General features: G+C 39.9%; 1 protein-coding gene across 1 annotated transcript; it reads left to right on the top strand.

Moving 5' to 3' along the window:
• Positions 1 to 1,023: 1,023 nt before the first annotated feature.
• PPM1D (protein phosphatase, Mg2+/Mn2+ dependent, 1D) lies at positions 1,024 to 19,993 on the top strand. Its single transcript, XM_009891171.1, has 5 exons — positions 1,024 to 1,246; positions 3,708 to 3,832; positions 12,246 to 12,436; positions 13,241 to 13,483; positions 18,554 to 19,993. Exons 1-5 carry the CDS (start codon positions 1,035 to 1,037, stop codon positions 19,106 to 19,108), a joined length of 1,326 nt encoding a protein of 441 aa, XP_009889473.1. The 5' UTR covers positions 1,024 to 1,034; the 3' UTR covers positions 19,109 to 19,993.
• The last annotated feature ends 275 nt before the right edge of the window (positions 19,994 to 20,268 follow it).

Raw genomic sequence — 20,268 nt, 5'->3', positions numbered from 1 at the left:
GGAGATGAGTCTCCCTTCTGAGTTTGTCTGAAGATGTGAGTGGGTGCAGTGAAGAAGAAACACGAGGTTGCTGTTGACAGTTGAAATCAAGCGGTAACTGGGAACTTGAGTTCTGTTTTCTGAGGGTGCTGAAGTAGGGAGGAAGACTAGTATGGCTAATCTCTCTTAATTGGGATGTTGTCTCAATCATTCTGTGGAGTTTTGGAAGAAGATGAACTTGGGTGTGTAGACACAAAAATAGACCAGAAAAAGTTGTGAAAGAAAAATTTGGATTGGACATAAATGGGGAGAGTAGTGTAACGGGAAATTAATGTAAGTGCTTTGAGGGCAAGGCTCTTGAGGTCGTCCCTAGCCATATGTAGTTCACACTAGTTACAGGTGTTTTATTGTTTGGAATTCAAGGGATATCTTCTGCAGAAGGTTTGATGTTGAGTCATGGATAGTGTACTTAGAGTCTGCATTATTCAGTCCTCCAAAAGGATATGTGATTAAAACAGTTGTGCTGTTATTCACCTTAAAATGTTGTTCAGCATATAAAAGTAAAGTAGTGTTTTCTTTCCTTTCGAGGGGATCAGGAATGTCCAGCCTGATTGCCCATCAAATGTCCAGACAAAATGACCTAATTTATAATGTTCCTACCACTTCAGACAGGGAAGTGAACAGTAGATCTTAACAAAGTGCTTGATCAATCCTGTCCAACACTCAAGGAACACATCTTCCCCTGTATTCTTCTAGTGATGCATGGAATATTTAACTGGAGGCGACAGTTTCTTGATGCTTTGATACTGGCTTTATATATATGTGTCAATTCAACCTGTAGCTAGGGGAGTGATGTTATGAAAGTGGGGCGGACTGGAGGGCACTGGTTTGCCTGATCACACTGTAGTTAGGCACACACTGTATTGTAACATTAAGCAAGCCTCTGTGACACCCCCTTCGTCTTGATCTTCAAAGCATCATCAGTTCCGCAGAATTAAAAACAAAGATGTTTTTATTTGCTTTTTTTTCTCATTGCAGCAGAGTGGCCGAAGACCATGACAGGTCTCCCAAGCACATCAGGAACTACTGCCAGTGTGGTAATTATCCGTGGGTCAAAAATGTATGTTGCTCACGTTGGTGATTCAGGAGTGGTGCTGGGAGTCCAGGATGACCCCAAAGATGACTTTGTGAGAGCTGTGGAGGTGACACAGGACCACAAGCCGGAACTTCCCAAAGAAAGGGAGAGAATTGAAGGCCTCGGGGGCAGGTAACTGTGCTTTTTACTTCAGGTTTGGTTTCTGGGTGCTATTTGTGTCATTCTGACTGAACGAGGCTTAAGCTTGCTTGTTTTAACGGGGGGCGAGCAAGGTGGTGAATCTCATGGTCTATTTATATTCCTTCCCTATCTATGCTCTGTGGTTTTTGTTTTTGGTTTTTTTTTCTAGCTTGTTGGGGAATAAGTTGTAGTAATCCATTTTTACACTGTTGTGCTTTTTGCTAGTGGTTTATAGTATAAACAAAATTTTAATTTCCTGGTGTATTCCCATGCAGCTGAGGTGTGCTACAATTCTAAATGTTCACTGAAAACTTTGAAAGTGGAGATACTGGTATTTGACCTTTTCTTCATTAAAATCTGACTGGAGAAGAAATTGCCTCTTCATATAGATAACGATTTGAGGTCTGGAATATCTGTTTTGTCAAATGGTGGAAACACAGCAGTTTTGACACAAAATACTCTATAATTTCTCACACATTCTGCATTGTTCCTGAGGTGACAATGGCAGCTGTTGAGTAGGCTCTTCAAAGCTTCTGTTTAAGGAACATAAAAAAAAAATCTTAGAATTGAAACAAGATACTGTATTTGCTGTGTTTAAATATACACTTTAAATGTTAGAATACCACATTTTAACGTGTATCTGCATTAGTAATTTCTTCACTGTCAGGAGCTGGCAGATGTTAGAACATCTCCGAGTTGCCGTCGGTGTGTGTTCCCTGTGACTGAGGAGGAAAGCAGGCAGGTTTGTCAGATGGCACTAATGTTTTGAGACAAACCTCAGGGCTCGCGTTTGGCGTAGCTTCACAGGACCTCTCTGTTCTTTCGTTCTACAGTACCGCACCAGATGGATGGGCACAGTTTCCTTCTTTTAGCAGTTCAGAGGCAGAGATCACTGAAGGTTTTCCTGTTGACATCATTCATATGAGAACCCTGTCAGCTCATTAACCTTCAGATGTTTGTGTCTCTAGCAGGTGGAAGTCGGTCAGTTAGCGGTAGTAGGAATGGTAGCTTTTCAGAAAGGGTAATTTGCAGTTTTGCCAGGGTACGACTTGTAAATGTATAGGTTTCCAAGTTGTGTATCTCAGAGATTGAAAGTCTCTGAAGCTTCAAAGAAGCATTCCCTGGAACTTTGTATCAACAGGAATGTTTTTTTTTTTTTCTTTTTTACCCTTTATTTTTACTGGTGCTCCTTCTGTTTTTCTCAGGCTGTCTGTTGCAGGCTATTGTGAGGCAAACGGCAGGAGTGAGGTAGAACTGTGCAACTATGCTTATTAACGTGCTCTCTTCCATGAGAGCGAATTGGGAAGAGTTAGTGGGAGAGCATAACAATCTTTAATTAAAAATGGTATTTTCCCAGTAACAGTCTCTGAGTGTGGGATAAGGTCTTCTTTCAGATAATGCCTGAAGTTAGCTTTGTGTGGCCATTAGTTGTACAAATGGATGAGATCGATCTTAGGATGTGGTGTTTGTGACTTTGCCGCACTGTGCATGCGAAAGGATGGAGCTAAACATGCCCTTGTTGTTAAGGCCTTTGAAGTCTCAGGAAGTGTATCTTGAATAGCTTCAGTATGAGGAATCTTGAGGCTGTTCCAGAGCTTCTCAGTTTCTAATTACCAATGGCTGTTCTTGGATAAAAGCTAGCTTTAAAGTATCTAGTTCTGAACTTGATTGGGACAGTTCCTTGTTCCATTGCCTTTTCTTGCTAGATGGCTCATACCGTTTCTGTTCTTTCTTCTCTGCCTTCCATGCCCGACAACAGCTGCCCCATTTACTTGCTCTGTAGCTTTTCTTTTGACCCTTCTAATGCCATCTGTGGGAATTATAACCAGTGCTCAGTGCCTTACAGCAGGTGTTAACATTCAAATGCAGAGCTGTTTCTTCCTATCTCCTGCTTTCGGCAGATAGCAGCTATGAACAATTCCTCTTTTATTTCTGCCTCATGTTGGTGCACCATTAAGGAAATCCCTACAGAAGGCTGTTCCATTCTCTTTTGTTTTTTCCAACTGTACTGTGCCGCTCTTTACTGCTGAACTTTGACAGATGGAGAACACTGAAAGAGGAACTACATGATATTTCTACGGGAGTGAGTTGATGTTGATGGTCCTCATCTGAGGAAAGCAAGTTCAGTTTTGCTTTTTCTCTGACAGATTAAAAGATATTCTTACATCTGGTTGTTGCAGCCAGCCAGAATTTCTTCCAGGTCTTCGTTCCCCTGCTTTTTCTTTTCTTCTGCCCTTCATCTCTCACTTTTCCCTTTGGCTTAATATGGAATGAAACTATCTAAGTGATACCGTGTGTTTTGAAATACTTAATTGTGCTGTGGACTTCCCTGAGGGTGCTGTCATTATTGACTCCATGTTTGCATATTTAACTGGTTTTGTGTCATTGAAACTAACTTTCATGCTTTCATTTCTGTTCCTTTTTAACCCTTGCCTCTTTCTGATGGTTTCAGTGTGATCAACAAGTCTGGCGTGAATCGTGTCGTTTGGAAGAGACCCCGTCTGACTCACAATGGCCCTGTGCGCCGCAGCACCGTCATTGACCAGATTCCCTTCCTGGCAGTGGCTAGAGCGCTTGGTAAGTCATGCCCGTGTTTGCAAAGTGAGACACCACTGCGCACAGGCCACCTGAACTGAATTGTGCTGTCTTGCCAAAGCAAATAGTTCAGAGGGATTTACTTGCTTGCCTTGACTACAAGGCCTTTCTAAAGTATTTTTAATACAATATGGATTTCATTTTTCAGATAAAGCTGTAAAAGATGTCACTGGTGAGTGAAGGACTTGCCCAACAACATGCAGGGTTTTAAATGTCAGTCTTATAAGGATGGTACTTCATTTCTGTTGCAAATGAAGATGTACAAAGCAGTATGTGTCTCCAAGATAGAGAACACATTTGTCTTTTTCTTACTGAAATAGTAGTAGGACTGTAATTTTTTACTAGGTGGTGGTAAGAGTTAAGTTTTGCCGCATAGTATACAAATTACTTTGGTGTTCCTTTTGTGGTGAATCTCTCTTCTTTCAAGACTTAGCATAGAACAAAGAAAGGGATAAAAGTCAAGTCTGTGTTTTATCTATAACTTGCCTTTGCAAGAGTATTAGTAATGGGAAACTATCTTTGAGGGACACTTTATTCAGAGGACAAAAAGGCATTTTTACAGTATCTAGCAAACTTGTTATGAATGGGCTTTGGGAAGTGCTTCTTAATTTAATCTTTGGATACCTCTTGCCCATGAGTGTTCGTGTTTTCTGGTCGTGTTTTTTTTCCCTTAAATTTCATTGCAGAATTCCAGTCTTCTGTGGTTCATTTCGTTTCCTTCCTTCCTTCCTTTGTCCCAGTGAAGAATTCTCAATCCAGATATAACCAGTACAGGTTTGATTTTATGGAAATGTGGTATCGTATTTTTACCTGTGAAAACTGTCCTATGACTTAATTCCTTCTTGGCAAGCTTGACAGTTACGTGATAGTGTTGTCAGCGTTCCTGGATCAGCTGGCAGTGTGTCATGGGGACAGTCTGTTCCTGGGACCATGGTCATCTTGATAATTGCATAGCATAACTGTGTCTTATTTCAAAGGCAGTGATATCCGTTTCACGTGGATTTGTCCAGTGTTAAGAATTTTGCAGTGATAACTAACTTGGTAAAAGATAGCTATATATCAAGGAAGGAGTCACAGGTAGCTGAAGGGTGATCTTTTAATAAAAATAAAATTTTAATTTTATGGACATATTTCTCTGTATCTTACAAGTCTTTATTATGTGTCATATTTTAGGCAAGATAGATGATTACTTTATGATTAGTAAAACTAACTCGAGAGTTTGAGTAAATCCTTTGGAGTTAATAGATCACTAGCAAACAGATCTTCATCCGCTGAGCAACATAGCCCTCTTTTCTGCAGAAGGGTACGTGTTCCTCAGATTATGAAAATTGTATACTTAATTTTGATGAATCTTTCATTCCTACGATTGCAAGTTTGTCTAAATAGCTCGATGACTTTTGATCCGACTCCTCTCAGCACATTGAACAAAAGGATTTGGCTAGGTTTTGTGTGCAGATGGGAATTCAAGGAATGATGCATCTGTTAGCCCCCTATTGCATTCTTTGCCATTACGTGGATGAAGAGGGTTACTGGAGAGTTTCGGGTCCAAGAAATGAGAACACCTAGCTTTAACAGTTTCGGTTTCAAAAGTTAGCAGATTTGAAAGCTTAAAAGGGGGCTTTGGCATCTCCAAATCATGGAGAAACAGGTTTTCAATGTGACAGTGTTTTGGTGTTTGCCTGTTCGAGCAGCCTCCTTGGCCTCTTCGCATCTCCTTCTGAGGAGGTATGACAAACCTCCTGGAAAAAGGAACACAGCTGCTTCGCTCTGTAGGACCCAGATGGTGCACAGACGCTCACAGTTTGGAAACAGGATTTAACTTCTTTCGGAGGCCAGCATGGCCCTTACGCAGCTTACAAAAGACCTACCACGACTAAAGCCATTTGCATTCATGCTGTTGAGGCCTGCTCGACCTCTTGGCTGGCTCCCAGATTGCTACCCTGGTTGGCACAGCGCTGCTGCGTTGGAGCCTCTCCAGGCAGAGTAGTAACTGTCAGTGTTGATGTATACTGGTTAGCAATACTCTAGTCAATCCCACTAAGATCTAGCGCAGTGATTCTTTTTGTTAAGTACAAACTCGGTGTTTATTCTTGATAGAAATCCCCTACAGATCCCAGACTGGACAGTAATCAGACTCTTTTTTAGGAGGAGAGCAAGAGTCTCTCAACGCTCTGCTCTGCACCATGGAGAGAAACCTAGAGTTGTGAATTAGCTATCTTTGAAGTGGAAAGATTGTCCATGGAGAGAAACCTAGAGTTGTGAATTGACTATCTTTGAAGTGGAAAGATTGATTAAAAAACCAAAAATTTAGAACATAGGTGTTTCTTTTAAAGTTTGTCTTTCTCTTATAACACTTTAAAATATGTTGATGTAGTCTCATCCCTCATCCAGTCCTTAAGTCTAGCAGTCATTGTAAGGGTTCTAGCAGAGGTTTTAGAAATGGCAGGAATAAAACACTGGAAAAGTATTGTATTGGTCAAATATTTGGACAGCAGAAAGGATACTGGTGCAATAGAAGTTATTCTGGCCAGATTAATTCTGTTGACATTCCCTTTACTGTTCTGATTGTCTACAGTGTCTTTCTGTCCTAAAATAAGCATTTGTGGTACGCACTTTCTATTACCACTGCTTCTTCCAACAGTAGTGGCTGCATTTAAGTAATGTTTAATTTATTTATAGCCCCATAATAAGTCAGAAATATTTAGGCTTCATACTGTCTCTGTAAAGTATCTGTATGCTACTTGTACTCTATACAGGTTTTAAGTCTTCTAATGAAATATTTTAAACTGTAGCAGAGTATTCTGCATTTTAAGCATAGCTACTTCTGCTAACCTTTTCTGGGCAACGAAAACATCTTTATACCATTTTGTTTTGTAATAGATACTTATGAATCCTGTCCAATCTCAGAACTGTTCACCTCAGGATTTGCTACCCGTTCTGATCAGGAGAGCATTTTTGCTTAGAGTGTAGTCATTTGAATAAGTTTTTTGGCACCCATAGTTTCATGGTAACTGTCCATTTTGTATGCCTGTCCCTAAAACAGGTGTGAGGTGACTCAAATTACTTGAATCCCCTTGCGTAAGGCAAGGCTGTGAGTGTGCACATTGCTGGCTACTGTAGAGCACATGTTCAGGGGCAACAAGCCGTAGTGTAACTTGCTTGTGTGTTTCGAAGAGTCTGCGTGTGTCATTGCATCATGTGTTAGTTACAGTCTCCCTGTGGAGACAGTTACTCCGTGTGGCACTTGGGAAGGCATTGTAGACTCCCGCGGGCATGTTTACCTGTCTGTGTTTTGGGGAAGAAATGTTGAGAGGGGAAATTATCTGCTTTGTGTATGCAGCTGGAGAAAACTGAAGGAGGGACTCCATGATATTGCCACTGGAGTGATTTGATGTTGATGATGATGATAATAGCCAGATACGTGCTGTGCCATCTAACTAAATACATTAACTTAGACCTGCTTCTGGGATGGTAAGCACAAGGCTTTAAGTGTACAGGATGATGTGTGTTTTGTTCCCATGTGTTGAACCATTGTGGAAAAATGGAAGGAAGAGTTTTGATCTTTGGAAAGCAATTTTGAAGTAAAATCTGGCCACGTAAGTAATTTCTAAAGATGGTAGACAAAGTAGGGAAAGTATAGAGAAGCTGTACTGCTGTCTTACTGGAGGTCTCTGTGCATGCCTCTTTAGCGCTCTCGTCTTTGGCAACGTAGAAAAGCAGTAATAATTTTTTTCTCATGAAAGTAGAACTTCATCCAGGTTTGGTCAGTGCATTCTTGTTTTACCCTTTGTCTTCAGCTAAGCAAATGCTGTCTAGGGTTGTCTTTTGAAGCTTGAAATTCCACTTTAGTGTTCGTTTGAAGGATTTAATTCAAGGCCAGAAATTGTGACTAGCTTTCTGCATGCCATTTTAGCTCTTCCCCTCTGCTTTTGCATACTCGTTCTTGCAGGCTTTTCTCATGCCGTGTGCCCTGGTGTAGCCCCAGACAGACACCCTTTTTCTCTCTTGCCTGTGACTTTTGCTAACATAGAAGCAGAGACGAGCAATCATAGTGAAGAGCAGCTTTTAATTCACCATTCATTTTAAATGCAACTATTTGCTTACTTTGCTGTTGAAATACTATTCTCTTCCCTGTGCTTTCCTTTCCCACTTAGTGTTGAGGGTGGCATTCTTTCAACAGGTTTGATGGAAATGGTATGTAAAAGAAGCTCCAAAAAAAAATTACTCCTAAAGGAGCAGTGACTGTTTTAATGCCTCAAGTGCTATCTATGTGACTTTGCCGCTTACTGCTACCTTCGCATCCCTCAGACTGAACTGTCGTGAATCGTTCCTGGGTTGTATGACCGGGACATTGCGTTGCATTCATCTTTAGACTGCTGTGAAGATGCCCTCTTGTGGCTGTAGCGCTAGGTTGCCATGAATTTTGGTGAAAACCTTTTCCACCCCAGCTCAGCCTGAATGGTTTTAAGTGGTTACTGTCTGTCCTTGCTGAGATTTGTCTCGCTTCCTAGCAGCGCTGCCTCATTGGCAGTGAAAAAAGGAAGTTCTGCAAGTCTTCTCTTTGGACTAACAGACCTTTTAGATAAAACTTTGATTTAAAAAGATCTGGGATTAATCAAACTGGGTTTTCGTTTTGGGCTGACTTATAAAAGTAAACTTTTCTTTCCTCTATTAAAACCAAAAGATATTTTTGTATTCAAACCAGCATGCTCCAGAAACATAAATGAAAGACTTGATTTATATGACTTCTGGACATACTTTTGCTATAAGAAGACTTTGGGCTTAATCCAATCCAGTCTACTTATATGATGGGTGTTTTTGTTTGTAACTTCAATTACTTTCCTGGCACCAGCTGAGGTACAAGTAGGTTTTTTTTTCCTTTGTATTTTAAAAGAGAATAGTAAGCAGATAAGATAGACTACATATTTGTTTTTATATTCTTATAGGTAGATAAATTAGTTTCCTGCTCCTTTAGTGTATGATTTCAAACATCTATTTTTCATTTTGTGAGATGCAATATAATTTTTGTGTAGATCTCTGAATATTTTTCCAGTTTGACTCACGACTATGAAACAGGTAAGATTTTTCTACAAGATATGGAAGGAACTATATTAATACTATTTTTTGTGTTGTTGTTTGGAAAAGAAATATCCAAGCCTCACACCAAAAGAAACATTCCCGGTCTGTAAGTTTTTAGAGAACAAGGTGGTTCAGTTTTTTAAATGTTTGGGGTTTTAATTTGGAAGAAAAATAACATGGCTCACAAAGTGAAGTCTGAGAACCTGGCATTTCAGTTGGGTCATACTAGCCTTTGGCATATCACATTGTCTTGCTGTCTTGGCTTCCCAGTCTGCTACAGGGTCACTTGTCTGTCTACTGGCTTTGGGACAGAATTAAAGATTTCGGAGCACTTTGAAACACTTCAGGAAAAGTGTCCTCTGCTTTCTGCCTTACTTTCCTCTCCCTTTTTCCTTCCCAGAGTTGTAATAGAGGGTGCCATGTAAAGTGACTCTCCCGAAGTTTGTCATATATCGCTCAGCCGCTGTGGATGCTGTCCTCTCCAGCTGGCCAGAGAAAGACAAACAGCTGACATTAGTATTCTATCTATGCAGCAGCTTTAAAAAGCATTGACTTAATCTGCGGTGCTCTGCCCTTTGCCGGGGGGGAGAAAAAATAGTACCTCACCCTAGTGGCATGGGTTGGCCTTTGCTGGCTTGGAGTTGGAGGATCTGTGAGAATTATTTTTTAAGGGAAGTACTCTTTATGCAGTCCTGTTCTACCAAGGATCACTTGCCTGCTTGGTCAGTCTGAGGAGAGACGCGGGTTGGAAGGCTTTCAATGGCTACTGGGATGGTTGGGCTCCTGGTTGGGGGTTTGGCCTGTGACTTGTGAGGTGTGGATTCATCGCCTGTGTTCCCGGAATCTGTGCGCCCTTCAGCAAGTTTATGATCCTTGGGGTCCCCTTTACAACCAATGCGATATTCCCGATTATCCTCATGAGGAGCTGCCTTCCTCTTGGAGGAGGATTCTCTGAAATCAGTATGATTATTACTCGGCTGTTTTCCTAGGAAGAGCAACAGATGGGCATAATGACATGTATGTAGATGAACCAAAATTAAATAGCATCAGGTTATTTTTACCAAACACCACAGTATTCTTAATTAAAAAAAAATGATTCAGCTAATAACGTTTGTCATTTCTCCTAAATGAGTATGAACAAACTAGCAAATAAAAGCATAAAAATATTATGCGTGTTGGAAATTGATGCTGCTACTCATTCCAAGATCTGGTTGTTGTAAGATCCCAAGCTCTTGTTTATTTTACCTGCTGTGTCCGTGACAGGCACGATGTGAAGAACTCTCAGTGCATGAAGACTTTTCGTGGCAATTCGTATACAATAATTGCTGTGCTGGAGCTCAGCTCTTCTGTTACAGTATTTATTTTGATCTTGTTGCCAGCTGGCTTGCTTTGTTGTGAGTCTGTGGAGGGAGAGTGCACCTCTATACAAGCAGGCTTGGCTTTTAATTAGCACTTATTAGAAGCATGTGTTTCTGTCTGGGGCTGCAGCAATGAAGGTGAATTGGTGCTTTAATGAGGATGGACCATCCATGCTTGCTGTGGTGAAGGGGAGTAATTGAGTTGAAGTATTCCCTTTCCTGATTCTGGAAAAGTCTTTTCAACTGGTTGATAGCTTAAGGCAAAGCTAATGGAAGGAAGTAGGAAGACAAAAAGCTTATTTATTATCTTTAAAAGGGTGGTGATGGATGCGGAAGAAGGCTACAGGCATGCTTTCTGAAGCCAGAAAAAGCAAAGAAAAAAAAACCTGACAAAACCTTACTCTTAAACTGGAGTTCTTAAGCTCCTGTATGCTTTCCAACCCTGATGCTTTAATTAATTTCTACTTTTAAAGCCATATGTTTTGCACAGAAAGATCTAGCCAGTGCTTGCAAATAATAATGTTACTATTTTTATTTCCTATCACTATAAGAAGCTACTTATAAAAAAAAAAAGTGAGAGAAGATGTTAGCACAACATAATACCATTCTTGCTTTAAAAGCCCAACCTTTAAAAAAGTTTTTATTTTTTTAAGTATACCTCATAAACAAAATTGAAATACATTTATATGGAAATGCATTTTTCTGTTGGAGTGTTTTTTACTTGAGGGTGGTTTGGAAGAAGCACGTGAACCAATAGATGTTTTGATTCAAACATATTATTTAAATTCAGTTCAGGCCATCATTACCGGTGAGGTGACCCCAAACTCATTTGCGTAGCAAGAAAGATTTAAAAATAGAAAGGTTTGCTGCATGAGGCCTTCCAAGAGAGAGGCTTTAGCTCTCATTTTCTGCTCTCCTGCTGGAACCCAGGCACTACTTGTGTTCCTGTGGCTTCTTTCCAGCTCCAAAATTTGGCACATGGTGTTCAGCTGGAAAGACGCTCTAACACAGCACTGCGTGGCTTTGAAAAGGATGCTGTGGAAGCAGGACGAATGGGAAAGAGAAATTAATAGGGGCAAGGGCTTCAGTCTCTCCTCTTTTGCCCTTTTCCTTTGTTCCTTCCCTGTGGCACCTGCATGCAAGACACAACCATGTGTTTCTGTGTTGCTTGGATGACTGGAGGATCTCTGGGTGGTTTTTTAGGGGGCTTTTTTTTGTTTGTTTGGTTTTTGTTTGGGTTTGTGGTTTTTGGTTTTTTTTTTAAAAAAGGCAGGTTAGTACCTTGAGTGTGAAAAGGTGTGGGTTTTCTTTAGTTTGGGGCCTTTTTTTCTTCTATGAGCGGGACTTGTTAGGGTGTAGAGGTCAGCGTACCATCCTGATGCAGAATGAAGTCTAATGCTGTATTTGATGTTGGGGAGAAAAAGGGGATTATGTGATCCTCTGCCCCCCAAACCCCAACCTAGTTCTATAAACTGTACCATAATTACCTGTACAAGAGGTAAGGATTTTGTCTCCGGTATTTGAAGCGAACCAATAACTGAAAAGGCAGTTTTTGCAAGTTTGGTGTGGGTTCAACAAAGTAAGGCTTTACTTCTGTTTATGGAGAGAACTATAGTTGTTCAGGTAGGTTTTAGTTTGGATACTGGGTTTTCACTGTTTTCTATGTATTAATCTGTTATATTTCCCCTTTTTCAGAAAATGTTAGTTTTGAGACAGTAGAGGACCTCCTGTAAACATAGGTTGGTTTGAATGTGTTTTTATTTAAATTGCTACATATTAAGAAATATGATCAGAAAGTGACAGCAGCAGAACAGTAATTGTGCTGAAATGACTTTGTGTTGGTGGTGGTGACTTGAGACTGGTGGTAGTTGTTTTCATGGGAACGTTTTTCTGTAGTTCCCAAGATTCATATTTTAATGTGTTCTGTAACAATTCAAAGCCATTTTCTTCTTCGCTAGGTGATCTTTGGAGCTACGACTTCTACAGTGGCGAATTTGTTGTGTCTCCTGAACCTGACACTAGTGTGCACACAATTGATCCTCAGAAGCACAAATATATTATCCTTGGCAGCGATGGACTGTGGAACATGATCCCACCTCAAGATGCTATCTCCATGTGCCAGGATCACGAGGAGAAAAAATACTTCATGGTGAGAGCAGTGGCTATAAGTCATTGTGGAAATCTAATACTTTTTTCCTCTAAAAACTGCCTAGTCTGGCATGTATGAAAAGTACCCAGCGATGGCGTTGTTTAGGATATTCATTGTTTTGCCACAAAATATAAGTTGTTACAATGTGGCTGTTACTGTGCTTGCATATACTGTCAAATACCATGCGTGTTAACATTGTTTAAACTACTTGGTTGTCATTTTTGGGAAATTTCATGACCAGGTTGGTATCTGTGTGAAATAAGGAAGACAACATGTTCCTTCTCCAAGGAAATTGCACAAAATATAATCTGAAAATGAAATTTATTTCACATGAAGGCACGTGTTATAATGCAGACAACTGTTTATTGGTTTTTTTACATGATTTGTACAAAGTCTGAAATATTTTTTTTTTTTTTTTTTTGTAGAAAACAGTTTAGAATTTATATAGTGGCACATCGGAGCATCAGATAGTAAATAGTCTGTAAACCCTTTGAGAGACTTTAGGAAAGACTATAGGATGTGTTACGACCAGGCTATTTATGCAAGTCATTGCATCAGTGTTTTGGTTTCAAGCAGTCATATATACTGGTGGATTCTACCATAAACTGATTTTAGAGTTATATTTCACAAAGAAAGATGCATTTCAATTAATATTTCCTCTTGTGTTTCTGAATCAAGCTACTTCAGCACATGATATATAGGAATATATATTTCAGGCTGTGCCACATAAACTCTCCGTCTTCCGTTTATAAATACAGTGGACGTGATTGCTTTCTCTGTCTGTCCCTCTCTTCTAACATAAAGGGAGAGCACCGACAGTCTTGTGCCAAAATGCTGGTGAACAGAGCACTGGGCCGGTGGAGGCAACGCATGCTTCGTGCAGATAACACCAGTGCCATCGTAATCTGCATCTCGCCATTGCAGGATAGCAAAAGCAACTTGGAAAATGAAGAAGAATTGTATCTCAACTTGGCAGAGAGTCCCTGCTATAGCAGCCCCGATATGAATGTCATGACACCCTCCCGCTGCTGTACCCCCCCGGTCAAGGTAACATTTTTCTTCAGTGTTCCAAGTGTTCCACTTTTGAGTGTGGAGCCCACTAAATATGTATCAATCTCCCTTTTCTTCTCCTGGTACTAATTTCTTTTTGTGCAGCTTACTGTGATGTGTAGGATTGGGGCAATGGTGTAGTCAGACCATTGCCGGTGATTGAGTAATACTTGTAGAAACCGCTGGTCTGTCAACTTAAACCGCTGTATAATTGTTGTGCTTTGGGCCGGACTGGCCACTATAACGGACGACAGATTTATCGGTGCCCAGTGTGGGGCCCGAACCCAGGACCCTGAGATGATGCTTTTGTTTGTATGTTTGTTTGTTTTATTTTAACTGCAGTGGACTAGGGAGCCTGTAGGGCTAGATAGTATATTTCAGTTGTAGGACAGTAACTTGACAGGAATTGCCTGGCCGTATTATCAATACTTCGACGGACAAAGCTTTGGAGAAACAGATAAACTTTTAATAATATTTCTTAAAGGACTTTGGAACACTAAAGGCAGAGTATTAAAAGTATGAACTTCTCAAAATTGCTGAATTTAGGGATATAATGTCTTTGTAACTCTTAAAATCCTGATCATTTATTAGTAGTTGTTCACCTGTATTCCCTCCTTAATGTAAAAGAAATGATTACTGTAACTTCATGCATATAGTTCACGTAACTTTAAATGCGCTGTTTCTTAAAAGTAAGTTTCCCAAGATCCCACGCAAAATCAGAAGTAGGCTGTTGAAAGAGAGGACTCAGGCTGGGGGGATCAGAGGTTTAAAGAAGGAAAAAAAAAACGACACATCCCCTACAGAAATAAAGTTGTGCTACAGTTATTTTTCCTGCCTCGCCAGGTACTTGTATAGCTCACACAGCTGATGTACTGCAGACTGCTTGTGGATGTGTTCTTAACCTTGGTGTGGTGTGGGTTGGTTTGGTTTTTGGTTGTGGTGGTGTGTTGTTTTTTTTAAGGTAACCCATGGTTAATGTATTCAAACACGCGTTGTTGTAAAGAATGTTTTCTTTCGGGATTGGGAGATCTTATTATCTTCCTCTGGTAGATTTAATGTTCTTTGTTAGAGGAAATGATATTCTAATACAAGGTCTGTCTTCAGGTTAGTAGTTTTAACCATGAACATAAAGCAGAGCTGTTCAGAAGCTTTTTTTTTTTTTTCCCCTCTCTAAGAACTGGAGTGTAGTTATGCGTGGATGTTTGTTTCAGTAATTACGAGCTGCTCCTGATTTAAGTAACTGTCCTTTGATGTTCTGCAGTATCTTTGGATAACTGTCCTTTGGGCAAAGTAAAAAGAAAGCAAAAATTAGAAAGGGAGTTGTTAATATTCCCTTGGTAGAAACAAGCTGCTAATAAAATGGCAAGCTCAACCTTTCTGTCTCCTTCCCTTCCATCCAGTGTAGCAAAATACATGAAAAGAGCTGAGAATCTAGCAAAATCTTCAGTGGAGAAAAATTTATTTGAATTCTAAATACTCCTAAACTTTTAAATTGTACCATATGTTTTGTGTGTAGTCTATTATCAGTACTCATTGAGTAAACGTTGAGCTACGTTGACTGCAAAATATCCAGAAGTAGCATTTCTGGATAAGGACTTAGTGAAAATATTATTTTTTTCCTTAAGATTCCCTTTCCTTAAGTAGATTCAGTGAACTGTGAAGTATGAACCTAGATAAATTGCAGCAGGTGGTCACAAAGAGTGAAGAGATCAAAACTTGAGGCAACTAACAATTTGGGTGTTTGCCCCATAGATAAGGCCTTATTGTGTTGGTTTTTTTTTTTTAATTTTATTTCATTTTTGCTTCATGTGCGAACAAATTTTGACGGGTTACAGCTCTGCATGGATAATATGTATAAATTAATTCTATTTTAATGCAAAAGTTTTTCTCCTCTTGGATTAAAATAGAACTGGTATCGCCAATTTAAAAACATAGATCCTATTTCCTCAGTACTTGTTTTTGTTATTAAAAGTACTATTCTAATATAGGTTTCTGTTTGACTAACAAGCATCCAGCTGTCCTCACAGAGTACCTGTAAATAGCAGAAGAAAAGAATTGTGAGAAGTTGAAAAGAGACAGAAAAAGACCACTGTACTGTCAGAATAGCTTTGAAATACTTCCGAAAAAAGCAAATGTCTCCAGGCACATCATAATAAATGAAATGTCCTAAGTTGTGTCTCCGCGTATGGTTTTTTTTTTTTTGCAAACAAGAACTTTGTGCAGTTATGTATATTTGGTAACTACACCATCCTGAGTAATATTATCTTTTTCATAGTACAAAGAGTTTTATCAGTTAGGTAAGAGCCACAATGGAAGGAAAAACATATTTCTATAAACTCTGTGTAGCGGCTGGACTGCGGGCCTTTCATTTACACAGCCTTCATGGGAGGCTTTGTGGGTAATATTGAGTGCACGCAGGACCTCTTGTTGGCTCAACGTTTTCTTCAAAATTAAAATGATCTGAAACATAATTGAGGCATTTAGGACTTTTCCCCAAAACAGCCGAATACGTGGTTTCTTCTGCCTTGCTTCAGACGTTAAATGGGAGCCTTATGACCAGGTGCCAGTTTTCTTCTAAAGTACAGCCACGCAACTATTCCAGAACATGCTTTTTTTTTTTTTTTTTTTTTTTTTTTTCCCCCTATGGTGATAACTTGTGAGAGATTCAGGAAATGACCATATTTCATGATCCTTTGTGATCCTAATGATATGTCAACCTCATAGGAGGGAAAAGCGCCCTTTTGTTGATTATTCAAAAGAAAGTATGGCAGTAGATGACAATACCGGTTTGCAAAACAATACATAAATACCTTGATACCTAAAGCTGCAGGAAATATGTGGTCTAATTTAGGTTGGTAATTTATCTTCTTAGAAAATTACTGTTGAATTTTACTGAAAAGGGATCATCACACTTTCTGTAAAGAAATGAGAGGTGGTTCCCCAGGTTGGTGCGAACTCCCGGAGGTTACGGTAGGATTTTAGCCCAGGGGGGCGAGGGCCGTGAAAAGAGGTGGCCATGGAAAGGGCGCTTGCCTGTTCTCTTCAGAGAGCTGAAAGAAGCACGGGTAGCCTTCACTTGTAACAGCTGCTGCCTTCCAAAACAATTTGGAACTAGATGGAGACCAAATCAAAGTTTCCCAATTAAACAGAAGTATTTGTTAATTGCGTGTTCTTCTGGCAGCAATTACTAATACCAAATTAATTTGAGTATTCCTGAGGCCAGTGATAAAATTTGCTTGATTAGATTGTTGAGAAATGAAATTGGTGAGCCGTGTTTTATTTTCCTTGTTTTGTTACATCACTCTTTAGCGGTCCATCCTCTGACTTCGTTTGGCTTCCCAAAGCCTTTCCTGAACTCAGCTATTCATACCGAGCAGAAGATGTTGGCAACGACAGCCACAGTGTTAAGTGACTCGCACAATAAAACCAGAAAACCGAAGGCATGACTAGAGACACAATTTCAAAAATTAAATTGAGCAGATAGAGTAATGTTGCCTGAGTCTGTATGTCATCTAGTTTTCTTACAGGTTCTGCAGGAACCAAGTTGAAGAATAACGTCTAAAATATCATCCATAAAGGTCTTCCATCTTGTGTTGCTATATGTAGTAGAAAAATATTATCTAAATGGTTTTGCCTACACATGGGGAGGAACAGGGGAGTAGAGGAGAGTGGAAAACCAAATCTAGATGCTGGAAACCATTCTGATCATTTTCTCTTTCAGAGTGCCTCTTATTAAACCTTAGTATTAGGTTTTTCAAAAGTGCTGAGCAGTCAGTCACGGATCCCTTCTTGAAGGTGAACTGAAGTTGTTCTGGGTTGTGACTTCAAAAGCATCTGTTTATTCATCTGAGGTGTTATATTGACTTCCTCTGATCCAGCTGTGTGTGCATTTGAGTTTTCTGCAGGTTATTTTCTTAAAGCAGTCACTGTCGTTTGCCTTACGCTGATGGTATGTAGAGTAATGTGGCCTTGAAATTTACTTTTGAAGGACTCGCCAAGTAACGAGGGATTTCTTCACAATTAAATCTTTAATAAGGTCATAATTCATATCTCTGGGGCACCGCATAAATACTCATTTTCATAATCCCCCTGCGGATAGTGAAAGCAAGTGTTGTCCCCATTTTCCTGTTGGTAAAACTGAGAACGAGGTAAAAACACTTACCAAAGGCTGCGGCAGGGGCGAAGGTAGGCTCAGAGGTCGGGCAGTCCCTGGTTCTCAGGACATCATATTAAGCAGCTTCTCTTCAACGTTCAGAAGGCGTGTGCTTTGTGGCGAGTGGGTAGACGTGCTGTGAGGAATGGAGTCGCTTTCTTTCGAAGCTGTAGAGCGTACATAAAATTAGGCAATAAAACGCATAACTTCGCATAGCAAACTAACGGGTTTTAGGATAGCTTTGTCCGATGCGCCACCTTTCTGTGTGCAATCAGGGCAGCCACAGTGATTGTCAATCTCCTGATAATCTGGTTATGCAGTAACTAAGAATTCTAAGTGTAACAAAGGTCAGAAGACTTTTTCAGCTGTTTTCCCTGATAGTGCTTGGCCATCTGATGATGTATAAAATCTTCAGAAGGCAGTATAGGAGAATATAGATCCTGATGTCTGAAGGAGGGAAGTCAAGTCTGCATGTTGGAAAACGCTACTGATGAAAATCACAGGGCAGAGATGGCAGGTGCTGCTTTCTACATGGCCTCCTAAATTAACAGCAGATATGTGCAGGTTTTACAGCAGCGAAAAGGAAGGTTACGCAGGCTGTGCAAGTCTGAACAGCCCTCGGAATGAAAAGATTTAAGTCTGCCGTTACGAGACGCTTGCAAATTGGCTGATTGAAATAAATGCTTTTATGAAGTTGGTGTGCACAAAGTACCGAGTTCAGATCCGCAGATCTGAATCTGTTTCCACCTCTCAACCTGGAGAAAAGATAAGTCTGTTTGGGAGTAGGATTTTTCTGTCTCTGATAAGGTTTAGAGAAGTTCTGTCACATGCTTTCTCTGCCTTCAAAGGATAATGCGGGTGAAATAATGATATTTACACCTAAGTATTTTTTTTTTTTTTTTCGTTTTCCTCAGCTTTTAGAAGATGATCCATGGCCACGACCGAATGCTTCTGAGCCTGTTCCTCCCCTCATGCATAGCAACATGATCTCAGAAAAATATTTAGAGCTGCCAAACGAGATTGCCAAAAGCAATTTACCTTCATCAGGAGCGACCCTGAAGGATTCAGGCCCGCAGGAGGAGAAGTGCAGCAAAGCATTGGCTTTGAGGATACAGGAATCCTACAGTAATGGTTTGTCAGTCAGTCTCTCTCCTTCCAACTCCACAAATTCAGGCACGGACCAAAAAGGCTTCAAGGTGTCTCCTAATGGCCAAACAAAAGCCCAAGATGCAGAGAGGACACCCACAGCAAACTTTAAAAGGACATTGGAAGAATCCAACTCCGGCCCAGCTATGAAGAAGCCAAGACGTGGCCTGAGTCGAAACATTAGTGTCCAAGCAGAAGGCATGTCCGCAACTCCACAGCGCAAAAACTCCAACAAGCTGACCATGCGCCGCAGCCTGCGGGGCCAGAAGAAGCTCAGCAGTTCGCTCTTCCACCCGCCCAGGAAAGCGGTCTGCGTTTGCTGAAGGGCGTTTGCGTAAGGAAGCGTGTTTTGGTCTGGTTAGAATTTTAAAGTCGGTGCAGAAGTCTGAAACTCTTCCTGTTTATCTTTTTTTAAAGTAGAAACTTTTTTTGGTATCAAACAGCTTTATCCCAGCCTTGTACTTGCTTGTATTATAACTGTGAATTTTGTAGATGTGTAGGGTATAAGTCACTGTAAAATGTGTGTAAATTTGTATTCCTTCATATAAACGTAGTCTCTTTTCTTCCTTGTATAATTGTTACAGCGGGGCTAAACCTTGTTTAAAAAAAAAAAAAATCTTTTTTGTTAATTTACTAAAGTCATGAATTTGTATACGCTTCTTGTGATGAGAATTTCACAACTTTTTAACTAAAGTAAATTATTAAACAGAATGGAAGATATGTATTTTCGTAGTACTATACGTTCCAACTTAAGTGTGTCTTTTAGAGAATACACTAGGTCTATATTTTGGTTTTAAATTTTAGATTTCTCTACTCAGAAATGAAATGTACTTGGAAGCAGAGATGTTGAGTCTTGATTTACACAGCTCAATGTCCATTTCTTTATGTTAATTAAAATACTATGCAGTATCTTATTTAGCGGTATTTTTTGTAACATTAATCGTCAAAGTATTTAGCAAAAAAGTGTGTTTTAAAACTCCGATTCCCAAAAGCATCCTGTAAAGCCATTCCCATCCCCTGTTATAAATGATGGCATTTTTATCCAGGCGTAAATGTATGCCCTACGGAGGCATGAATTTTCTGCTATTCCAATACTGATGGTGCTGCTAATACCTTTCAACATAAGTTCTTAAATTATTTTATGACTATTTTCGTTGAGTATGTGGACCATGTGTATGTTCACCTAAATAAAACACGTGAAAATTTGATGGGGGTGCTGCTTTTTTTTTTTTTATTTTATTTTTTTAATTTCAAGCTTAAGTTGTGTTGAGCACACGCATATTTATTTTATATTCATTAAAAATCTCTCTCCCCTTCTCCCCTGTGGCTGCGTGGCTTATGCAACAAGACATCCCACGCAGTTTTGGTATTGAACTGATCTCGGCACTTTATACTGTGAACCGTAGCAATATATAACCTGCATTTTTTTTAATGGGGAAGTAAAAGGCGCGTATTTTATCCCAGTGGCTACAGGGGTATTTAT

Source organism: Charadrius vociferus, unplaced genomic scaffold (assembly GCF_000708025.1).
Source record: "Charadrius vociferus isolate BGI_N301 unplaced genomic scaffold, ASM70802v2 scaffold239, whole genome shotgun sequence".
Lineage (NCBI taxonomy): Eukaryota > Metazoa > Chordata > Aves > Charadriiformes > Charadriidae > Charadrius > Charadrius vociferus.
The sequence above is the reverse complement of the archived record's forward strand: the minus strand, read 5'-3'. Positions and strand labels throughout refer to the sequence as shown.

Coding starts and splice junctions, on each gene's coding strand:
- PPM1D (XM_009891171.1), top strand. CDS start 1,035: ATGACAGGTCTCCCAAGCACATCAGGAACTACTGCCAGTGTGGTAATT. Junction 1,247..3,707: donor ATTGAAGGCCTCGGGGGCAG/GTAACTGTGCTT, acceptor TGATGGTTTCAG/TGTGATCAACAAGTCTGGCG. Junction 12,437..13,240: donor AGGAGAAAAAATACTTCATG/GTGAGAGCAGTG, acceptor TCTAACATAAAG/GGAGAGCACCGACAGTCTTG.